General features: G+C 56.3%; 1 protein-coding gene across 3 annotated transcripts in view; it reads left to right on the top strand.

Annotated features, from left to right (window-relative positions):
- LOC114483888 (homeobox protein cut-like 1) overlaps nucleotides 1–23324 on the top strand; it is a 37503-nt gene extending 14179 nt beyond the window's left edge. Inside the window, exons 3-11 of one of the 3 annotated variants that reach the window (XM_028485645.2) lie at nucleotides 2122–2310; nucleotides 11456–11514; nucleotides 14643–14691; nucleotides 15410–15506; nucleotides 16523–17194; nucleotides 18380–18445; nucleotides 19749–19850; nucleotides 21166–22001; nucleotides 22356–23324. In XM_028485645.2, coding sequence (XP_028341446.1) covers nucleotides 2122–2310; nucleotides 11456–11514; nucleotides 14643–14691; nucleotides 15410–15506; nucleotides 16523–17194; nucleotides 18380–18445; nucleotides 19749–19850; nucleotides 21166–22001; nucleotides 22356–22478 — 2193 coding nt within the window. In that variant the 3' untranslated portion in view covers nucleotides 22479–23324. Of the gene's footprint in view, nucleotides 1–2121; nucleotides 2311–11455; nucleotides 11515–14642; nucleotides 14692–15409; nucleotides 15507–16522; nucleotides 17195–18379; nucleotides 18446–19748; nucleotides 19851–21162 lie in introns of all 3 variants that reach the window. The other 2 variants (XM_028485647.2, XM_028485646.2) reach the window with 2 other exon arrangements.
- Nucleotides 23325–23342: the final 18 nt, after the last annotated feature.

Genomic DNA, 23342 nt, shown 5'->3' with positions numbered 1-23342 from the left:
CTAAACCCACCATGAGGCCAGCCTCCCTGGGTATCACTTTCATCGTGTCCCCCTGCTAAGTCCAGGCCCCTCCTGCCACCCTCCCGAGCCGTCACTTTCAGGTGCCAACGTGCTCAGTCCTCTTCGAGCCGGCCTCTCAGCATTGATCACCCCTTGCTTGTGCCCTGCTCCCTGCCCCTCCCACCCCTGTGCCCGCCTGTGGGGTCCCCGCCCTGAGACGGAGCCCCTCTTCTTCCGACAGGATCCACCAGCCCGCCTACACCCCCCTCTCCCTCCTCAGGACCCCCTCCGCGTGCTCCTCTCCTGTCCTCACTGCTGGGAGGACTTGTCTGCGGTCCCTTGGCTCCTGACCTGGGTTCTGGCCAGAGTTGTCTAGGGCGGCGCTTCCTAAATTCTCTGTGGTGAAGGATGGTTTTATTTGTTTTGTTTTGTTTTGTTTTGAATTTCCAATCTGTTGCAGACTGATAGTTTTACAAAAGACGATAAAAGTGTCACAGCAAAGTCAGATTGCTATAAAAGTTTCTAAACACTTACTCTCCATTTCTGTGCTTGTCTCACTGTGTACCAGCCACGGTGTGTGAGTTGGCACCAGTCCGTGGAGCCCAGGCTGCGCAGAACTGGCCTGGACAGCATGTGCCTCTTTAATAAGTTGGCGGGAAGATGCTCACTGGGGCCCCAGGGCCACGGGCAGATCTGCCAGAGGTCAGGGGAAGTGAAGGACTTACTTTATAACACTATACAAACCAGAGACAGAAGGGGCTCACTTCTTTGCCCACAAAAGTTCACATCCTTACATGGTAAAGGCCTTAATTTCCTGGGAGGCAGATAAGAAAAATTATTGCCATGGCGACCGGCTGTATTATTGCCACGGTGACCGGCTGTCCCCAGATGCGAAAGCCCTGTGACAGGCGCATCATGCATGGAATGGCAGGGCCGCCCCTGCCAACTGGCGCTGTAGCTGCCTCTGCTTCCGCCCCAGCATAGGCCAAATCAAGGCGCGCGGCGGCGCACTTCCGGTGGCAGGGGATGACGGCAAGGACGGTGGCGTTCCAGACTGCAGCGTGAGCCGTCCCCAGGTCGCTGCTGTCACAGGGACCTTGCAGCCCTGCCCTTCCTGCCCCCCGTCAGTCATGCCCAGAAGTGCTCCACCCGGCACTTCCAGAACCACTTCCAGACAAGCTTCCAGAACCATTCAGGAGCTATGATTACTTCTAAAACTCGAGAAAAGTACTGCTTTCATCCTTGGGAAGTGGAAATATGAATTTGACTTAAAAAAAAAAATACCTTTTCCCTGTTTTGCATTTTTTCCAAAATGAGCACATCTGAGGGGTGGGGAGTAAGCTTTTTAAAACAGCAGTTATCAAAAGAATTCCTGCACCAAGGAACCCCAAATATGCACCTTCCGCATCTTTTAACTCTTTTTTTTTTTTTTTTTTTTTTAAATGCTAACTCTGAGAATCCATTTGTCAAACAGTATCTCAGCTTCTGGGTAACAGAGTGATGAATCAAAAGGACATTGCATCTCATCTTGGGGTAAAAACTCCGAATGCTTTGGAACATTCCAGGAGCTGTCCTCAGAACCTTCCCCTCTGGCGTCCCCAGCCATCAGCAAGGCCCTTTCCATCACCCCCTTCAGGTCTCTGTTCAGATGTCACCATCTCAATGCGGTTTTTCCCGACCACATTATTAAAAGCCCCAGCTGCCCCTTCCCTGCTTCAGTTTTTCCGAAGTGGCATTTATCATCATCCGACACACTCTCTGCTACTAATAAGCATATTTAAGGCGTCTCATCCCTGCCCCATCCCACTGGACCAGAAGCCCCGTGAGGACGGGGACCCCTGTCCTTTTGTCCCCTGGTGTGTGCCTGCTACATGGCGGGTACTCGGTAAATGCTTGTCGAACAGACGAATCCAGGTGGCAGCTCCCCGTGCAGACGAGAAGGTGGGGGGGAGGGCGACGGGCAGGTGCGGTCCAGGCAGAGGCAGGACGTGATGGCGTATCATCCGCGCCACCAACCACATCCTTCCCACTGCCTGCTTCTCGCCTCGGTTGCCAGCACCAGTAAGCCCAGGCGCCCGTCCGAGGCCGGCGCGGTTTTGTCATCTCCTTTCTCCTCCGCAGGAGCAGGCCATAGAGGTCCTCACCCGCTCCAGCCTGGAAGTTGAGTTGGCCGCCAAAGAGCGGGAGATCGCACAGCTGGTGGAGGACGTGCAGAGACTCCAGGCCAGCCTCAGCAAGCTGCGCGAGAACTCGGCCAGCCAGATCTCCCAGCTCGAGCAGCAACTGAGTGCCAAGAACAGCACCCTCAAAGTAAGGGCGCCGGGGGCCCCGGGGGCCGGGGGAGGACCGCACGCCACACGCCACCTCCCTCCCACACGGCCCCGGAAGGAGCCCGGGCGCGGCACGGGGTGTCCGGCTCCCCGCCGACACCCCGAGCTCGTCAGCGGGGCACTTCGGCCCCCGTTGTAGTGACCACGGCAGGAGGTCTCGCCTCAAAGCCAACTCATTTGCCCCGCCGTAGCCGTGGCACCCATGTGTCTCGTTTTTGTTATCTGCAAAGGTCATGGTTAAAATTCCTTCTCTTTTGAAAGCAGAAGTGACTGTTGGGGTTTTATCTCAGGTGAGCTCCAGCCATCAGCCGAGTCTTTCCCTCCAGTGAGACCAGTATAAGGAGGCGTGAGGTTCCCCTGGACTCGTCACTCAGAAGCTCCATCAGGGCTCTTGTCTGGAGAACACCTTGTCCTGATTGACAGCAGGCACGGCAGCCTTGACCTCTGTGAGGCAGCCGGAAGCAGAGTCCTGAAGCCCAAGGCAGCGAGGTGGGGTGGGCCTTGACCCCTCCCGTCAGCCCTTGCCCAGGTGGCACGTCCCTCCTGGTCAGCTGTCCTCGCGTGCAGCCCGTTGTAGAAACCCCGATCCTTGGCGCCCCCCTGCCCACAGCACGCCGCGTGGGCTGGAGTGCCGTTGGCGCGCAGGCCACCTGCAGACGCATTAGCGCAGCTCTGCCGGCCTTCCCCGGCTCCCGGAGAAGGCTGCCGGCGGGAGGACCCAGCACGCCGAGACCCCAGCCCTCCCTGTGCCCAGACAACATGACAGCCAGGGGTTCGTGGAGGGCACATCTGCACCGGGCCCTGCGGGCCCTGCCCCCCACCTGCAGGGATGGTTGTGACCCTCAGGCCTGGGCCAGGCGCCGGGGTCCGGGGCGTGGTGTTGCTTCAGCGCGGGGAGCTCCCACCGTCAGCCGCTGATCTCCCTCCGGCGTCTTTAGCAGTCTAGCCGAAAGCTAGATCCTCTTGGGGCTTCTCAAAAATTGGCGTCCCAAATTCAGAACCCAGAACCTTTTACGTTATATTTTTTTAATTACACTTTATGTAAGGTATTCCCAATCTGTTGAAGTTAGCGTAGTGTGGAGATAGTCGTTGCACCCCAGATTCACACGTCAGAGCCGGCAGGGACTCCTCGGTGGTATCTTATTTGACAGGGAAGAGACAGGACCGGCGAGCGCGCGGGCATCCGCCCTGCCGTCCCCGCTCTATCCGCCCACCGGGCCCCCCGCCCCCGCTCGGCACCCATTCGAGGCGGGTGTGAATGGAGAAGTGACCGACGGCCAATTATAGTCTCTGTGCGCTAAAGAAAGTGGATCAGAGTTGGTTGTAAAAATGTCAGGAGAACTTTTTCTTACGTAAAGTAATTCCAGAATGTGGTTAGGCCCGTTTTGATTTTTTTTTTTTTTTTTTTTTTTTTTCCTCCACGCGTGACCATGTTTCTGAGGCAGAACTCAGTCTCCGGCGAGTCTGTCCTCCCGGCAGCCCCCTGGCCTGACCTCGCTGGCGCCGGGGCACCCACAGCTGATCCTCATTGGATCGTTCTCTGCCTCTTTGGGTGGATTTCGTCCACTGCCTGAGAAACTGCCGGCTGCCCGGGCCCCGTGGAGGAGACGGCGCTGCCGGGACGGGGCGCTGGTTGAGGCCCGGTCACATTGAGGCTCTCATCAGCCTGCCCGCTGAGTGCCAGTACTCACTTTTTATTTCCAGATTCGGTGTCGTTTCCTCGTGTTATAGCCATTTCTGGCCCCAGCAGTGGCCCTGCTATCGGATAATTGGCCTTCCCCTCCTTTGTTACAGTTCAGGGCTTCGACTCAAGTCCATGATGCGTTTGACTACATGAGAGGGAGGCTGTAGACCTTACGTTTTTTATTATAGAGCAATTTCTTCTAAATCAGTTAAGGTTTTAATGTTTTCCTTCAGCAAAAATGAAACGCAGTTTCACAAATTAATGTTCTTTATCCGTATCTTGGGGGAATTCTTTAATACTGTGCAGTTAATGAAACAATTCGGCAATACTTCTTCCAAAATTATTACTCCCTTATCTTCATCTGATCTGATAATCAAAACATGTCCTCTAGTAACAGGACTTCTCTGATTTTAATTATCTTAACCCCTTGTCGCCAGGAGTGAAGCTCTCCCTGATACCGAACCCACACGCAGAAAGTATCAGCCTTCCCCAAACGGGCACGTCAGCCTCCCTCGCCCAAAGGAATAAGGTTAATTGAATGAGATACTTCCCTGGGCTTTTTTTTTTTTCTCCTAACGTGTATAATTTATAGTCTCAAATCTAAACTAAGCGGCGAAACAATTACCAGAAAAATATTTTATGAATGAGACCTGTCAAATCGGCAACCTGATGCTTTTGTGGCGGGGGTCTGGGTCCCAGCCGTGGTAGCCGCTGGAAGCAGCCAGGAGCCGCCCCTGAGCTTCCCATTTCCTCCTCCTCCCGCTCCCACTATCCCCAACCCCCCGACACCCCATCTTTTCCATCTTGGACAGTGTTGTCCAGCTTTGTGGGCTCGGGTTGGGATCTACGTCTGAGGATGCTCCAGCCTCCAGCTGTCTCTCAGCATCCTGGTGCGGTGGGTGGTTTCACCGTGGACGCTGACCATGACCTCTGAGATAAATGCTAAAGTGCTTGATGACGACGGTCACCGGTCTCACAAGGCAGGAGGCGTAACGGACAAGTCTTTTTTTCTTTTGGCCATGCCGTGTGGCGTGCAGGATCCCGACCAGGGATCGAACCCGCGCCCGCTCACAGTGGAAGAGCAGCGTCTCAACCACTGGACCGCCAGGGAAGTCCCACGGACACGTCTTGAGATTATGGAGTCTTGAGCTTACTGGGGTCTCCTCCACCAGGAGCCCCTGGGGGTGCACTCTGTAATGGAACACGTTTGGGGACCAAGTGGTTTCCTTCTCCGAGCACCTTGAAACACTCCCTCTCTTTGCGACTAATGCTTTCTTCCCTTCACCTTCGTAACTGATTGATGATTATGAGGATAAATTGCCAGTTGGGTGTTTACCAGTCTCTCTCCCCATGCTCTACTTTTTCAAGCCAGGTTCACCATCACTAGCCACATACAGTGGTGCATCCTCTAACCTTCAAATAGACATCAAAACCAACTCAGAAGTGGGAGGTGTTTCTTCCTGCCTGATCTGACAAGTACCGCAGCACCGTGCCACTTGTCAAGGATAATTCTGTATTCATAATCAATGAAATAACCCGACTGCCATTACAAGGCTGCTGTTTCTGATAACACTATTCTGGGGTCTTCTGTTGGAACACTTCGGTACAGAGGCAGTGTAATGTGGCAGTCACCTGCATTCTACTCCCTAGGGCACAGGAAGCAATGCTACCAATAGCTCAGGTTTAAGATGGGTGTTTGTAAGAAAGACTTACAAACTGAGGCCAGTCTCCCCTAGGGGGAAATGCTATTTTCTGCAGATGCTTTAAAGATCAGTACTTCTCACTGGGCGGGTGGGCAGCTGTGCTCCATTCACCTGGGGGCCTTTTTCCAAACTGCACAAGCCTCCCCAACCCTCTGCACCCCTCACGCCACCTCCCGAGGTTCTGATGGGTCCTTTTGAGCCACCGTGGGGCACAGTGTGTCCCTCGGGGGGTGGGGACAGGACAAAAGACCCACAACCGCTTCTCTGCACTCGTTCAGCGCCTTTAATTCTGGACGCTGCCCCTTTGGTTACGTAAGCTCCCTCACCGGCCGTGTGTTTCCTCTGCACCGGGGCTGCCCTTGACCGCATTTTAACGAGCATCTCATCGTCTCAGTGTGTGAAGCTCCGACATCCACGTTCCGTGGGTCGCTTGCCGCGGGTGGGCATGACGATAATTGCTGTCTCGGGGAGGAGGTGCCAGCCAGCCCATGGCTGTAGAGGGGAGGCCTGTGCGTGTCCCTCCGTGGCCCCTGCCCTCCCTGGATGGCACGAGTGAGTTTTAATGTCACGCATCCCGGTATCAGAGAGCCCGGGAGCTGAGCCTCCCTGAGCCTTGTCCTGGCTGCATCTTGAAGGCACTGTGAACACAGACTGAAGGAAGCAATCGTGAGCCTTCCACGGGGAGAGGGGGCTGAAGGGGGCCCCGGGCAGGGAAGCAGCAGCGGAGATGCCCCAGAGGGAAGAAACCGAGGGCCTCTTCCCTCTGGGGCATCGTGCTACAGGCCTCAAGGCCGGTTATCTGCATTGAGGTCATCAGTAAATCGCTACAAACCGGTGGGCATTACTGGAAATGCTTCAGGGAGCTAATTGTGGGAATCTACGGTGAATCCTCTTAGACACACGTGCCCCTGGTCACTGGGTGAGTACATCTAGATATTCACCCGCGGATGACCCCCAGCTTGTGGCCCACTTAGCCGACCATGCAGTGTCCAAGTAGCTGAGATATTGAGCCAGGACCCTCCTGGACCATGATGGCACCATTCCATGAGAAGGAGTTGGCTCCCGTCCGCCCTGTGCCTGGGTCACAGCTCATGGAAGTTGGAGGTGACTTGTGATGGGGTTGCCACACAGGGGTCCCCCTTTTCTCTCCAGAGCCACACTTCTCCAGCTGGCAGCAAGGCCTCCAATGTCATGGTCACTCTCCCCACCCCCTGGCCTGGGGGCAGGGGGGTCTCGCCTTTTTGTCTTGCGTTCTCAGCCTCCCTGTATGTAGTGCACGCACGGCGCCCACCTGGGCGTCCCTGGGCTTCTCCCCCGGGCCAGCCTCAGCAGGTCCTAAATTTACATAACTGCCACCTCTCACCAAGGAACAGTGGAGACCCGAGGGGGTCCCCGTTCAGGTGAAAAGGAGGGGCACGCTGCCTAGTTCCAGACCCCAGAGAGGTAGAGTCAACCTCAGACCCCTGCCTGGGGTCCACGTCAGGGTGAGGGGCCACACACCGACGCCCCTAACCTGAGCTGTGGGTCTTCAGACAGCACGGCCGAAAGCCTGGCTCCGATTATCCCAGAGGCAGAAGGCAGAGCTGCCTGTAAACTGCAACAGCCACCTCTCCGGCCCCGTCCGCTGTGTGGCAAAGGCGTGTTGCTGCCTTGACCCCTTGCTGTGCAACCCGGAGGACGAGGTCTTTCGAGGGTCTTTGCGTCAGTCTCTGTGCCAGAGGCCCCTTAAGTTGGTAGCCCTAGGCCCCACGTTATAACTCGACTAAGACAGGTATCTTTTATAAACTCAGTGCCTCATTTGCTGCACACCAAAATGCTTTGCATTTTAAATTAAAATGCCTCATTATTTGAGTCTTAGCCAGGATTTTAAGAACTTCAGACAGATAGTGCTCCTAGCAATTCAAGAAACATTTGATGAGCTCCTGCGAAGTTCTGGAACCACATACGTGCTCTATAGTATTAAACGTGTGTGACGAATGTATCATCAAACCACCGTGTTTGAGGGTGGTTTGCAGCCTGCGCTTGTGCGTCCGACATTTCCTCACCGCTGTCCTTTGGAAACCCTTCTTCTTACTCTTCCCCCTTCCCAGATGAGGAGCGTGAGGCCCGACAGGCTAAGCCCGTCACCCAGGGCCACACTCAGCCAAGTGGGACTGAGCTAGAAGCCCAGCTCCGCCCTAGACCTTTCCTCCCCTCTCTATACAAGGTCAGAGTGTGTTCCTGTACAAGAGCACCTTTTCAGGAAGGCGACCCGCTCGCCAGATTCTGCATTCATGGCGCAGGATGTGGGGCTGCCTTTCCTGCCATCGGCCTCAAACAGCCAGAGCTGCTCTGGACATCTGTCCTCCTCCGTGGATCTGCCAGAGAGCGGCGGGGACGCTTGGAGGTGGCAGACTGGGATGTGGAGAACTTCATAAAGGGAGCCCCTGGATTGAGGACCACAGAGTGTCTTCAGAGCCATTTAGTCGTGTTCAGTACCACCCACCAGGGATAAAGTAGTCGTAACTTCAGTAATAACAGTCACCATCGTTACTGAGTGCTTTACCACAGGCTAAGCACTCAGTATTGCAGTTGGGGCTCTTGTCCCTGCACGTTCCACATCCACGGATTCGGAGGGCCAAGTGCCCTACGCCATTCTGTATAAGGGACTAGAGCATCTGCAGATGTGGTACCACAGGGGTCCTGGAGCCAAATCCGCCCTGGGTACCAAGGGACGACCGTTTCATTTAGTCCTCAGGAAAGCACTGTCCCGTGTGTACCATTATCCCCACTTTATAGATGAAGACACCGAGGCTTAGAGAAGTGCAGTGTCTTTTCCAGGGTCACTCTGCAGCTAAGTGGTGGAGCCAGGACTCGGCCCGGGTCTGTCGGGCCCCAGCCCACCGGTGCCTCACTGCTTCCTGCACTTGCTCTGGGCAGTCTGGGCAGCCTCGCGCTCTGCCACGGCCTTTGGTGCAGACCCCCTGTGGGGTTTTTTTCTTTCTTTCTTTCTTTCTCTGGACGGACAGACAGATGCTCTGCAGACGTGTCGCGATCACTGAAGAAGATGACATGTGGGGTGTGGAGCCGGGCCTGGGATCTGGCCCACTGCTTGATGAGCATTGGCAAAATCCTAGGGAATCGTCTCCAGAGGAACGACGGCCTGGAGCACCTGCTGCCCTTTCCAGGCAGGACCCTCTGAAACCAGACGTTACGGGCGCCCAGCAAGGAGTTTCTGGCCAAAGAACAGAGCTGAGGGCGCTTGGGCTCTTGCCTGTGTGGGCCCACCCCCAGCCTGCCGCCCCACGCGGGGTCCTGAGACAGCGCTCCGCTGGGAGCTAGGTGGGGACCGGCTTTGTGAGGTGCCCCCCACCAGGCCCCCGTCCAGGTGTCTGCTCAGCGGAGGTTTGCGGGCGCCATCTTGATTTCTTCCTGACTATGCTGCCCCCCAGGCAGATGGCAGAAATTTCAGTGGAAGTTGTTTGGTTCTCAGTAGTGAAAACTCATATTTAACCAGACAGATTCCAGCCCGAAAACCTTCTGATCTGGGCTGATCGAAGGCCTGCAGCCGTGCTCTCAGGGAACCCGCAGCAGGACCTGGCAGCGACAGTGGTCCCGCGTCGAAGGCCCCTCGGTGCCAGCATCTGCACCGGCTCCTTGTCTTGTGCCCCTTCGCTCAGTACTCGGAGGTCACCGGTCTTCCCATCTCACAGATGAGCCGCTGATTGACGTGCCCAAAGGGCCCGGCTCGTGAGTGACAGAGCCGACTCCAGGTTCTGGGCCGTGCCAGGTCCAGCAGCTTCGTGTCTGTCATTCTTCCTGCCCGTCTCCTGTTCTCTGAACGTGACCACTTTTTATGCGTGCTCCGCGTGCAGCGTCAGTGAGTCCCACCCTCCGCAGGTGCTTTGTGTCCCGGCGGCGCTGGGCAGTCTTGTGTTAGGAAGGGCTTCCCGCTATCCGACCACAGGGAGGAGAATGAAAGAATCGTGTCTTCATGAGCACCTTCTGAGCATCTTTTGTCGGAAAATGAGTACATGCTACCCTGTCTGATTATGAGGAGAAACCATAATAATACAGGCAAGAGGTCTTAAAAAGGAACTAGGGCAGAGCAATTCTACACAATGGAAAATACACACACAAGAAACCACCAGCAAAGGCAACCGCCAGCAAAGGCAAAAGGAAAAGATGGGCTAAATGGGGCCACGTGGGATTCAGGTGAGCATCAAGGCTAGTGGGCCAGGTGGGACTCTTCTCCCCAAATTCTAGAATGTTCTCAGTCGGCTTTAAACTGTGATCATAGACGTGGCTGGTCAAGTAGAGCCTAAAAAGGTAACTAGAAGCCCTGGGGATGGGAAGGGCCTGTTGATTCAAGAAGTGGAATTTGTTCACCCCAGGCTTGGAAAGATGCTAAGTGGTCAGGACCCCCTGCTGGCTGAGTCTTTGTGTTTTATGTCAAGCTGTCTTACTTCCCACAAAGAACGCCTCTGGTTGAGGGGGAAAGGGCAAAAACAAACTAGGCCAAAGCACCTTCACAGAAGGAAGCACCCTCTGCCGACTACTCTACAGCAAAGGCTCTTCCTGGCAAGAAGGCCCTGCAGGGCTCCGGGCACAAACAGCCACATGGGTACCAAGTGAGCTCACAGAGGCGCATGGAGCACAGCAGAGCCTCACCGTACCTGGGAAGCTTGCCAAAGGACCCCTGACTTTTCCCTCTGAAGGGCATTCTAGGGCCAGGGAGTCAGCCATGCCCAGCCGTGGCCCTGCTGGCCAGGGTGCCCTGCGAGGGCCCTCCCTGCAGGACCGTCTGTCGGAGAAACCACTGACCACCCAGCGGACCGGCCTCCACTGCTAAAATCCCCTGCGTCTGGGGGGATCCCTCCAGAAATACAAACGCATTTTCCCTGGTGCCTATCTGATGCTGGCCTCAGTGACAGAAGGGCCGTATCTCTTATCAGCAGGGTCCCACCAAAGGTGCTGACAATTAACCGTACGTGTCAGCTGGCCTCGCGTAGTTTGTGAAAAGCCACACACCGCTTTTAAACCACCAGGAGAGCGTCTCTTCATCCTGTTGGCCATTTTGTGGGATTTCATACAAAATGGCCTTTTCCTTGTTCGGTTTTCCACTTCTGTAAAGCTTTTTCCTTCTACTTTCATTGGGGTTTATGTTACAACCTTATGGTTGCCGTGTGTGTGTGTGTGTGTGTGTGTGTGTGTGGTGTGCGCGCATGCCTGTGCTCGCTCAACATCAAGCAACAAGCAAAGGACAAGGGATGACTCCACAGTTGTCACCTTTCACTGTGCATGTCTGGGCTCCCTCGGGGCTGCTGGATGCTTCACAGGGGACATAGTCAGTGAAGGGTCTTAGCCCCTTGGGGCTGCCATGACGGGATACCAGAGACCAGGTGATGTAAGCCACAGACGCTTTTGTTTCTCACAGTTCTGAGGCTGGAAATCCAAGATGAGGCTCCAGCATTTTCTGTGTCTGTTGAGGGCTCCCTTCGTGGTTCACAGACTGCCGTCTTCCCGCTGTGTCCTCACATGGTGGAGACGTTGAGGGGCCTCTCGGGGGTCTACCTTTAGGTCACTAATTCCACTCATGACCTCAACACCTCCCAATAGCGCCACCTCCTGATGCCATCACCATGTTGGGGGTTAGGATCTCAACATTTGAATCTGGGGGGACACCACATTCAGTCCACGGCAGAGCCCATCAGCCTTTTGCAGACACGACCACTAATAAAATCCCTCTCTGTTTTCAGCAACTGGAAGAAAAACTCAAAGGACAGGCTGACTATGAAGAGGTGAAGAAAGAGCTAAAGTAAGTTTGGAGATGCAGCCCGGCCATTGACAAGCCAGGGCTCGCTGGGGACGTTTGCTAAGGAGACACCGTGTCAGCGAGGGGGCAGCTGCCGGGTCCTTGGCAGACGCTGCACCACTGGGCCACTCAACATGGCGGGTGTTTGCGCTCAGGCCTATGCCTGAATTCTTTGGACTTTTTATGAAACTCTGTGCATAAAAAATTGCCAATATGCACGGAATCAGGGGAGACACTGCCTTTGTAGGAAATATAAACTATGAGCTTATTTTTTAGCTGTAAGCTGCCCAGACAGAAGGAGAACAGAGCAAGGAAACATTTTCCAATTGAGGCCTCACACCTCCCTGGCTTAAACTGCGGGACTTTCTTCCCCCAGCCTCCACCCGAGAGGCAGCAGCCGAAAGCTTGTCATCCTTTGGTGCTGCCGCTCACGTTGTCACGCTTAGAAGCTCCCTCCTCGGGCCCCGGCGCCCAGCCTGACCCTCCCGCCTCAAACTCCTTCCCCTGAGCTGCCCTTGGCCCGCCTAGGGGCAGTCCCCCCAAGGCCGCCCCTTGTCCTCCTCCCTCGCCTCGAAGAGTCTCACCCGAGCTGCCCCCTCCTCCCCAGCCAGGTTGGCAGACACTGCAGAGGAGTCGCTGGGCCTGGGTCCCTGCAGGCTCCGGGCCTCTCCCCTGCTGCTGGCCGCCTCCGCTTCCCGGGGGCCTTGCCACGCCCTCGGCATACCCTTGTGCCCCCAGCTGCACCCCGACCCCGCAGCAGATCCCCCAGTGCTCTGCCCGAAGGAGGGGACAGACGCCCGCAGCTCCCGGAGCCTTTGCCTCGAAACGACTCTCCTCTGGTCTCGGCGTCTCCCTCCCGTCTCTCCAGGCTGACCCCAGCACGCTGGCCCCTTCCTTCCTACTCCTCGCATCAGCTCTTTTCGCTCTTGCTGACATTTTTAATTTCTCCTTTTAAAATAAGCCTACACCCACTCCCCGTGCTGTTCTTCGGATTCTTAATTCCATTCCCTCGGGTTTGCTAAAAAAGCCCACTGGAAGGCCTCTTCGACCTTCTCGCCCCTGCGTCAGCAGCCTCCTCCCTGGCGGGGAGGCTCCTGGGAGCTCCGCTCACTTCTCTCCCCGAGCGTCCTCGCCCCCGTGACACAGCGGGCCTCCGCACGCCTCCTTGGACAACCCCTCAACTCTCTGCAGGTCCAGCTTCTTTTGAGCTCTGTCCTCTCCCCCACCCCATTTCCGGGAGGTGTATTTTTTACTTATCTACCCGCCTCCCCATCCCTTTCCCTCTTCTTCCCGCCTCAAAAGAAAGAAAAAAAAAAAAAAAAAATGTGTGCCCTCCCTAGTGTTGAATCAGAAAACCTGACTTGAAGGCCTTCTCCCAAGCCCCCGCCCTTCCCGGGCTGAGGCCAGTCCCACAGCCCCTCCTCTGAGCTCACGTCTCTGGCCGAGAGCCAAGGCCTCTTGGCCCCAGGCTGCTCCCTCCCAGGTCCGCCTGCCCGGCCCCTCGCGGCCCTCACCCTCTCGCAGGACAGCCTCCCACATTCCTGCCGGCCCTTCTGCTACATCTGCCCACCAGGGCCCCAGCACAGCCCCATTCAGGTGGCTCTTCCGCTAGAAGGTGTCCCTGGCGTCCCAGTCCCTGGCCATCCACACGCCCTCTGGACGCACGCCAGCGCCCGTTCCGTCCCGTCTCTTCCCCCGAGGTCCCCACCGTACCCCACCCCAGGAGTCTGTAAAGCATCTTGCTCCTTCAAGGCCCTTCACAAACACTGACGTCTCGTGAGACAGGCCCGTCTCCTGCCCGGGTTTTCTCCCGCTGGTGCGGTTTGGATTTTGTCTTCCACCCAGAATCACCTGTAGGGCCCCTGAGGACGAGGAGTGGTTCTGAGTCTGCACGGCGCCAGGCACGCAGTAGGCTGTCGGTAAACTTGGTGAATAAATGAAGAGACACTGATGTTTTCAGTATAAATTCAGACGCACTCAGTCTTTTCTTACATGATCCTAAAGAGGCCCTCAGACAAGAATATAGCTGCAAACAATGCGACAGCCACGAAGAAAAGACAGGCTTGTCCAGACTGCTCGCCTCTTCTCTCCTGGCTGATGCAGTGAGGCCCGGGGTTCTTATTATTCTCGGTAGTAGCTCATCATAAAACAAAATTATGAGCTCCTCCGTGTTCCCATTTTGTTAGTTTACACGACAGGGGCCACTACAAAGATACAACCACAGGGAAGCCAAGGGCGGTCGGCTCCTTACTGAACCTCCCGGGGGCCATGGCACAGAGGGGGCCCCTGGGCCCCGGGCACGCTGTGCTCTCCGGATGGCACTGCCGTTGATCTTAAAGAAGGGCCGAGGCTAGAGTCACAGCTGGGAGAGCGCAGGAGGCCCGGTGCCCGGGATGGAAGCTGCCTTCTTTCTCACCTTCCCGCCTCGAGCGTGAGGGGAGCGCCTGGGCTCCTTGGGGCCGCGTGGACCCACAGGAAGAAAGGAGCGTCCACGTGTGCGGAACGCTGCGAACAGCAGTCCTGGGCCCCCGCGCTCACTCGGTTCTCGGACTTGTTGACACAGGCCGAGACCGGAGCGGTTTCCACGGTAAGGAGAACAAAGGAGACGTGAGCCCTCGCGCCCACACCTTGGCAGTGGCTCCTTCCCCAGCCTGGGCTGCGGACGGCCCACTGCCGCCTTTGAGCCATCCAGCGGTGGGGCCTCGCCCCCGGCCCATGCCCGGGCGGCAGCTGCCAAGTGTACCTGAGGGGCAGCGGCCAGGGGCATCGGTTCCTCTCCCCGGCTTCCTCATTACAGCTTTTTCAGCCCTTCTCAGCTTTACAAATACATTCCACTTGCAGCAGTGTTACGTCTGCGTTCAACTTAACTTTAAAATTATACTCTGAACAGACCTGGTGTGATTCCATATGGAATGATTTACATGCTGGGCAAGAAACTTTCGCTGGCCAACTGCTAGTCGAATAGTTATTCCAGAGACGCTATCAGATGATAAAGCTGCCAGGGAAGTAAGTTGTTAAAGTTGTCAGCTCCTCGGTTCCTGGAGAGCAGGAAGCCGTGACGTGACCGCTCGTTAGTGCGGCCGCCCCCAAAGGTCCGAGCAGGGGTAACGGCTCTGTCTTGCTCTCCGCAGCATCCTGAAGTCCATGGAGTTTGCTGCGGCCGAGGGAGCTGGGACGCAGGTACATGGTCTCCCTTTGCTTTCCGCGTACGTGAGCATCCGTGTCGCTGCTTCACCATCGCGGTGTTTCTCCTCATGAATATTTCACCAAGTTAAAGCAAATTATCTTTAACTTAAAAGGGGCAAGAAGAGAAAAGTCAGTGTCTTTCAAACTGCTAACCGCGTTCATGTGAAATTGCAGTGTAACTTGGGCAGGTACTAAGAACGTGGGTACAGACGATTCCAGGTTGTGTTAAAAGGATCAGCCCCAAATGGACTGACTTAGGAATTTTTATTATCTATACTGCCTCACGTGGACAAGAAACGGGCACGATGACGATGGCACACGGTAACCCAGTGGCCAATTAAAAGCTTAAGTCATCACGTGGCATCCTGCTCCTGATTCCCGGAAGGCAGCCTCTGACTCTTGGTGGCTGGCACCCAAAGGAGGTCACCTGTGCAGGCCTTTCTGACAGGTGTGTGGCTCCCATTCCCTAACAAAGCGTAGGTCTAGATGCTCGGATTTGGGTACAGAAGAGGGAATAATTAGCTGTCTGGAAGCTGTGTGAGCCTGGAAAGAGCGAAATTCCTTCAGCTGAAACGAGTTATCTCAGAGAGGAACTCGAGTGTTGTCCACGCGCGTGGAGCACCCTCGCGGGGAGGGCGGGGGGCGGTCAGGTCGGAGCGGGGATCCTGGGGGCCCGGCGGCCCCGCGGTGAGCCCCGCTCTGCCCCGTCTAGGACTCATCCAGGCCCCTGGAGGTACTGCTGCTGGAGAAGAACCGCTCGCTGCAGTCCGAGAACGCCGCGCTGCGCATCTCCAACAGCGACCTGAGTGGTAGGTTGACAAGGTCTCGCGTCCGCTCGGCCCCTCCCGGGGTCGAGGAAGAGGAAGACGAACCGTGAGTCTGGGCCGATGCATGGCGGGCGTCGCCGGGCGATGAGAATTTGACTAACGAGCGTCCGTCTCCTCCTCGTCCTCCTCACCCCACCCCCCCCGCCCCCACCCGCTCCGAGACGGTCCAGGCGAGGCGCGTGGCCGCAGGGCGTCTGCGGAGCGCAGGCAGGCCGTGCTGCGGGAGAGCCCACGAGGGCGCTCGCTCGCGGACGGTGGCTTTTCTGGTCTCTTCTTGGTTGTGCGGCCTCTCCCGTGGTGTTTCCGGGGCTGCTTCCAGGGCCGAGGCCCTGCCCTTCCCGGCTCAGTGGAGCTTTTCTTCCTTTGTCAGGTTTTCCTTGGGAACGCCTCCCCCATCCTTAGCCTTTCTTTGCTCGTCCCAAAGTGGTGGCGTCACTGACTGCTTCGGGTTTTGGCAGCTGGTAAAGCGTTTAAGAGTGTCTCGGGCTCCGATGATATTTCATTCTTAAAATGTGCGTGCCTTCGATCGAGTGGACTCGGTGCGGTGCATTCGCCTCAGAGCAAGTGGTGTGAGAATCCGTTGGTCCCAAAATGTCAGTGTTCGCTGCTCCTCAGGTGGGGCCCTTCTGGTTGTAGCTCAAATGCTAGAGGCCCGATGAGAGGCCCGCGACCTGCCGACTCTTTACTGTGTGTGGTACCGGCTCCTTGTCACGTTAGGAGTTTGAGTCTATGTCAAGGGGGACTCTCCAGGCTGCAACGTACAAGAAAGGTGCAAACATGAAATGCATGTTGCTTGTTTCGGGGGGGCCTCGTTTGGCTCACTTAAAAATTCAATTGAAAAACAAACCAACACACCTCATTGGCCCTTGTAAAAAAAAAAAAAAAAAAAATCTGCACTTTTTTTTTTTCCCTTTTGCGGGGCAAACTTTGCATCTTGGTCTTGGTTTTTTTTCCCTTTTGAATCCCCCATAATGCATTATGTTTGCCCTTCCTTGTAGGGTCAGCCAGGAGAAAAGGGAAAGACCAGCCTGAGAGTCGGCGTCCTGGACCTTTGCCGGCCTCCCCTCCTTCTCAGTTGCCCCGCAACACGGGGGAGCAGGCTTCCAATACTAATGGTACACACCAGTTCTCACCAGCGGGGTTAACGCAAGACTTTTTCAGCTCATCCCTGGCAAGCCCCAGCCTGCCCCTGGCTTCTACGGGAAAATTTGCACTAAACTCTCTCCTCCAACGACAGCTAATGCAGTCCTTCTACTCCAAGGCCATGCAGGAAGCAGGAAGCACAAGCATGATTTTTTCAACAGGTCCATACAGCACAAACTCCATATCTTCCCAAAGTCCATTACAACAAAGCCCAGATGTAAATGGCATGGCCCCGTCTCCCAGCCAGTCAGAAAGTGCTGGGAGCATCTCCGAGGGCGAGGAGATAGACACTGCAGAAATCGCCCGGCAGGTGAAAGAGCAGCTGATCAAGCACAATATCGGACAGCGCATTTTCGGACACTATGTCTTGGGACTGTCTCAAGGGTCCGTGAGCGAGATTCTGGCCCGGCCCAAGCCGTGGAATAAACTGACGGTTCGCGGCAAGGAGCCGTTTCACAAGATGAAGCAGTTCCTCTCGGATGAGCAGAACATCCTGGCTCTTCGCAGCATCCAAGGCAGACAAAGAGGTGAGAGACTCATGGGTTGGTGCCCACGTGTGAGCCCGTCATGGAAAGGTGTGTGTGTGTGTGTGTGTGTGTGTGCGTGCGTGTGTGTGTGCGTGTGTGCGCGCGTGTGCGCGCGTGAGAGGAGACGTTTGTTGTGCGTCACATCAGGTACAGCTCTCAGTCCTGCCATTGCCAGAGCTCGGGGCCGAGGGGCATGATCTAAGGCTGTCAGACTTGGGGGTGGGGGGCCTGGCTCTGAAAATCGCTCAGCACCTCTCGCCTAGTAGACTCGCTATTTCAATACCACGTACTGAGTCGGAGGGAATTACCTCACGCTCGACGTTCTGCTGCGTTTCGTGTCCAGCGATCCTCCCGGCCTTAGGTGCTGGCCTCACGTGGGGAGGGGCCCGCGGGTACCACCCGGCCCTAGAGCAGCAGCGTTGGCCGGGGGCGGTCCTCACGCAACGCCGGGTCCACGAGGAGGGCAAGTCGACCACGTGCGCCGCCCCCCCGCCTCCGCACCAGTGGGAGCGAGGCCCACGGTCACGCTCCCCGCGTTTACGTCCCGCTAGCGATCTGTTTAGCATAATCGGCGAAACACGCCTGCCTTGAGTAAAATACATGAAAGTTGTATTAAAACACGCTTCCCACCCCCCGCCCATAAAAAGATTAAAAGTCCGTCCCGTCCCTAACTGCAAGAACTCCTTCCCTCTTTAACGACAGGGGATCCTTCTGCTAAGTCAGCAGTGATAGAGAAAGGGACTCTTCTCAGACGCACTTGAGATGTAGACTCAGAAAAGGGAGACGCTTCAAACAGCGTCCATTTGCACAAAGGGCACTGAGCCTTTCACGGCGACGTTAACCGAAATTGACTGTCTTTGGATGATTTAATGCGAGCTTTGTTCCGGGGCTGGTGGGCGATCCGCTTAGCGGCCCTGCTTCCTCCGTTTGACCCCCGTGGCGCTGGTGCCGCAGGCCACCACCTAGGTCCAATCTAATCCCCTTTGGTGGCAGAGCCGTGGCCTCTGTGAGCCGGTCAGCCAGGGAAGGGTCTCTCCGAAGTTTCTAGTGACTCCCAAGTGGCACAGGCAGCCCTGAGCCCTCTCTGTAGTGACAGGCGGCTCAGATTTCATATCACGCAGCCCATGTCGTCAACACCACCATCCCCCTGATTGTTTTGTTCTTACCACACTTGTTTTTCAACAGAGAATCCAGGCCAGAGCCTGAACAGACTATTTCAGGAAGTACCGAAACGAAGAAATGGGTCTGAAGGTATGTCGCAGGCAGGTGTTTTTCTTTGCAGTTAGTAACCTAGGAAGCAGCATGTCCTTAGCTGTGTATTTGGGTTAAAACTGTACAGTGTGATTCTGGCCTGGAACCTGATGGAAAAACAGAGCTAGTAAGTATAAAACAAAGCACGGGTTCAAGTACGCACGGCCCCTTCCCCCTGAGCTGCCCGCGCTCTACCGAGCGCAGGAGGGGGCGGCCCCACTAAGATGAGCCCCAAAATGCGAATCCCACACCGGCCCCCCTCTTAGATTCAAATTACGCCTTGCCCCATTTTCTCAGAAGCAGGTGAAAGAGTAACATTTGTTGCTCTGAGAAGAATCAGGTGACTGAGTCAGATGAGATACTGCTGCTTCCTTGTACCTTCCCTGAACTCTGAAATCTGTCGAGGGCATGACAGAGGAGACAGATCCCAAATGGAACCCGCTCGCCAGGCCCCATGGCACTCATCGGGGTTGCAGCTTTGATGGGGTTTTGTCCCGGTGGTTTGCTTGTTTTTAAACGGTTTAATGTGGCGGCTCACACTTAGTGAGGTAGTGACCAATTCAAACACGTGGACGGCTTCCGGGAAGAACCGGGGCCAGCCCCCGGGCCATGGTAGCTTCAGCGCATCTGCGCACGTGGCTGCTCGGCAGAGCATCACCACGTGACCGAAAGACGGAATTCTTGCCCTTTAGGCACGTCCGCAGGCTTCTCTCCTTGTCCATAAATTTTAAAAAGGTAGTATGTGAGAAGAGACCCGAAAATTTTAACTTAAGCCTTCAGCCTCTTCACCTTGTACGAGCAAACGGTAGCGAGAGAATCAGCCTCCACCCCTTGTCCTCTCTGCCCATTTTTCCGCTCTGGGATACTGGCCTCAAGGACACGTACAAAGCCTTGAACGTAGTCCCAAGCCAAAGCAGCTGTTGGAGTTGTTTTTAAATGACTCACAAAAAAAGCGTTGCCTTTTAATCCTTCATCTTTTTCTTATACCGGATTAAATGATTCGCTCTCCCTGGTCCCACCCCACGGGTGACGTCCAGCTTGGATAACGTGAGAGCTTGTCCCACTGGCCGAATACTGTTTGACGCCAGGTGGAGTCAGTAGGAAGCCCTTCCTGCCCCGGGGCCGTGGTACCTGCTGTGAAGTTGCACGCACAGCAGGTACAGGTAAACGGGAGGCCACGCCTAGCCTCCGTGTCATCACCGGCCTCAACTCGGCAGCTATTTATCAGAATGACGTCTTTGTGCAGCCCTAAATTTTGTTCCAGGTGTGGGTTTGATGTCATTGGTGTGGCTTCTCCCTGCAGGTAACATCACCACCCGGATCCGAGCCTCAGAGACCGGGTCCGATGAAGCAATCAAGTCCATCCTGGAACAAGCCAAAAGGGAGCTGCAAGTACAGAAAACCGGTACGGAGTCCGAGTCTTCCACCACTGTCTTCCACACTTAGTTGAAAGAATTGTCATGAGCGTTCTGGTCAGCGGTAATTAACTTTGTTAAAAAAAAAAAAAAAAAAAAAAAAAAAGAATGTATGTTTTCAAGGCTTTAGGCAAGCACAGAGGGAAGCAGGTCTGTGTGATGTCTATTTTGCTAATAGTTGCCATTCTAGGTCATTCCCTAGCATCGACTCAAGAACGTACCCCTGGCCTAGAATCTCCGGGACTTAAATTAGCAAGTAGTTTGTATCAGATTCCCTTTTTTAAATGCAACACAGGCTTTTGCTACTTGGGTCTGTACTTGACCACAGCTGCTTTATGGAACAAACGTTGCCAGGGAGGAGCAGGGAGTGTTAAAGGGTGGATGTCCCCACCTCTGCAGTCCGTCTGCTTCAGGAATCGGCCCTCAGAGCTCCCCGAGAGCTGCCTTGTGTAAGAGAACACCCACATTTCAGCTTTCCTCCGGCTGAGCTTTGACTGAGAGGCGCGCCAGGCTGTAGATTGAGCTCCGACCTTCCGCTAGAGAGGAAACCTGAGTGCTCTACCCGGGGTTCAACACAGACACCCCCCTGCGCTGTGCCCACGAGGCCCCTGCTCCGTGGAGTCCTTCCACCACAGACGTGGTCGCGAGGCCCCACCAGGCCTGGCCGCAGGCAGCTGTGACCGCTTAGCACCTGCCGCCACCTGGTCACTCCCCTGGGTTCCTGAGCTAGGGCCTCTCCACTGGCCCTCCCCCTCCCCCTCCCCCTCCCCCTCGCAGGCAGCTGTGACCGCTTAGCACCTGCCGCCACCTGGTCACTCCCCTGGGTTCCTGAGCTAGGGCCTCTCCACTGGCCCTCCCCCTCCCCCTCCCCCTCCCCCTCCCCCTCCCCCTTGGTGGCCACACCGTAGTCACCCACCCAGAAGGGGATCTGAGCTAACAAAACCACTGGAATTTTGGGATATAGCACATGAGAATGTTAAGTTTAAAGTCATCCCGGGAAGAGTCACAGAGCATTTGCACACGTGCCCCCACCCCGCCCCCTCATCACACTCGTGATCATAACTTACCCCTTCGGCTGGTGTGTCGCAGAGGCCGTGTGGTCGCACAGCAGGCGCGTTGGCCCCTCTGTCACTGCTCGGACAGGGTGCGTGAACGTTTCACGACGGGGGAAACGTTGGAAAAACAGAGCCGTGAGGTTCTCCCCAGTAACCTGCACGCGGTGGCAGGTCGGGTCAAGGTGAAGTGGAGTGAAAAAGCACGGGGCGGTGCCGCCACCGTCTCACCTCTGTGTTTGCTCCGCAGCAGAGCCGGCCCAGCCTTCCTCGGCGTCCAGCGGCGGGAACTCCGACGACGCCATCCGCTCCATCCTGCAGCAGGCCCGCCGCGAGATGGAGGCCCAGCAGGCCGCCCTCGACCCCGCCTTAAAGCCAGCGCCGCTGTCCCAGACGGACATCGCCATCCTGACCCCCAAGCTAATGCCCCCCTCGCCCATGTCGTCGGTGTCCGGTTACTCTCCATTAGCCGTCTCCCTGAAGAAGCCCCCCTCGGCTCCCGACTCCAGCGCCCCCACTCTGCCCAACCCCCCGGCCCTGAAGAAGGAGTCCCAGGACGTGCCCGGGCCAGACCTCCCGGGGGCGGCCGACTCCGCACAGGGGGTCCTCAGACACGTGAAGAGCGAGCTGGGCCGCAGCGGCGTGTGGAAAGACCACTGGTGGAGCGCCGTCCAGCCCGAGAGGAAGAGCAGCGCTCCCCCCGAAGACCCCAAGGCTGAAGAACCCAGCGGCGGGAAAGAAAAAGGCGGCGGCGGCAGTGGCGGGCAGGCGCGGGCCGAGCGCGGCCAGCTCCAGGGCCCCTCCTCGTCAGAGTACTGGAAGGACTGGCCCAGCGCCGAGTCGCCGTACTCCCAGAGCTCAGAGCTGAGCCTCACCGGAGCCAGCCGCAGCGAGACACCCCAGAACAGCCCTCTGCCCTCTTCCCCCATCGTGCCCTTGTCGAAGCCCGCCAAGCCCTCGGTCCCTCCGCTGACCCCCGAGCAGTACGAGATCTACATGTACCAGGAGGTGGACACCATCGAGCTCACCCGGCAGGTGAAGGAGAAGCTGGCCAAGAACGGCATCTGTCAGAGGATCTTCGGGGAGAAGGTAAGGGACTGGATTTGGGAGTCTGGGTCTTCCCGGCTCCCTTCACTGCTTAGGACTGCGTATCTGTCTGGAGGATGTGGCCGTCACCCACTTAGTTAACCACAGAACATCGTGGCTCGTCCACTCCCAAACTTCCGGGGAGGCTGGCCAGTGAACGCTCCATTTGCGGCATCCCCGTTGGGGGCCAGGTTCTGGGTGAGGCCCTCTCACCCTCTGCGGTCCTTTAGACCTCTTGTCACACTGTGAGGGGGTGGCAGAGTTGCCGTTTGACAGATGAGGAAACCGAGGCTCAGGGAAGTTAAGTGTGTGCCCCAAGCTAGCAGGTGACTGAATCGAGTTCTGTCCCCCACCAAGCCAAGTGGAGCCCAGAGGCGCCTCTGCAGGCTGTTTCAGCCCAAAGGATCTGATCTGATCACAGAGAGAGACGACCAGCGTGCAGAGAACCAGAAGGCACTCGATAGAAACAGCAAAATGTAAAGCATAGTTGTACCTCTCTCATCATTCAGAGCGCGCTTGGGGCGCCAGAGGGCTGAAGCAACCTGCCCGGGGGTGCACAGCTAGAGGTGGCACGGGCAGAGCTGCACAGAGCCCAGGCTGTGCCCGGGACTGGCCCCGAAGACCCCTGTTTCCACATCGTCCTTCCCTGGCTCATGAAAGGCCATGGTTTGTGGATGAGCTACCAGACCCTTTCTGTTCCTGGCACTTCCCTGGTCACTGAGATTCTGGATAATGGGGATTTACCAGGCCTGCAAAATATAAGATAAACATAATACCCCAGGAGAGTCTTAGATTAAACAATGAATTGCTGAGCATAATGAGAAGCGCTCCAGTCCCCTAAAAGACAGCCTCCCCGGGACTTCCCTGGTGGCGCAGTGGTTGAGAATCCGCCTGCCAGTGCGGGGGACACGGGTTCAAGCCCTGGTCCGGGAAGATCCCATATGCCACGGGGCAGCTAAGCCCGTGTGCCACAGCTGCTGAACCTGCGCTCTAGAGCCCATGAGACACAACTACTGAAGCCTCCGCGCCTAGAGCCCGCGCTCCACAGCAAGGGAAGCCACCGCAGTGAGAAGCCAGCGCACCGCCAGGAAAGAGTAGCCCCCGCTCGCCGCAACTAGAGAAAGCCCTCGTGCAGCAACGAAGACCCAAGGCAGCCAAAAAAAAAAAAAAAAAAAAAAAAAAAGACAGCCTCCCCAAGGGCCACGTGGCTGGGTCAGCAGCGTCCTGCCCCGCAACTTCCTACCCACCTTACCAGGTCCTGCCTTGAGCTCAGCGTTTGCGACGTACTGTGCTAGGAATCCTTGAAATAACGGTTGTGAGCTCTTTGTCCCGACTTTGCAAAAG

The sequence above is a fragment of the Physeter macrocephalus genome, unplaced genomic scaffold (assembly GCF_002837175.3).
Source record: "Physeter macrocephalus isolate SW-GA unplaced genomic scaffold, ASM283717v5 random_496, whole genome shotgun sequence".
Taxonomy (NCBI): domain Eukaryota; kingdom Metazoa; phylum Chordata; class Mammalia; order Artiodactyla; family Physeteridae; genus Physeter; species Physeter macrocephalus.
This window is presented reverse-complemented; position numbering and strand designations above follow the sequence as displayed.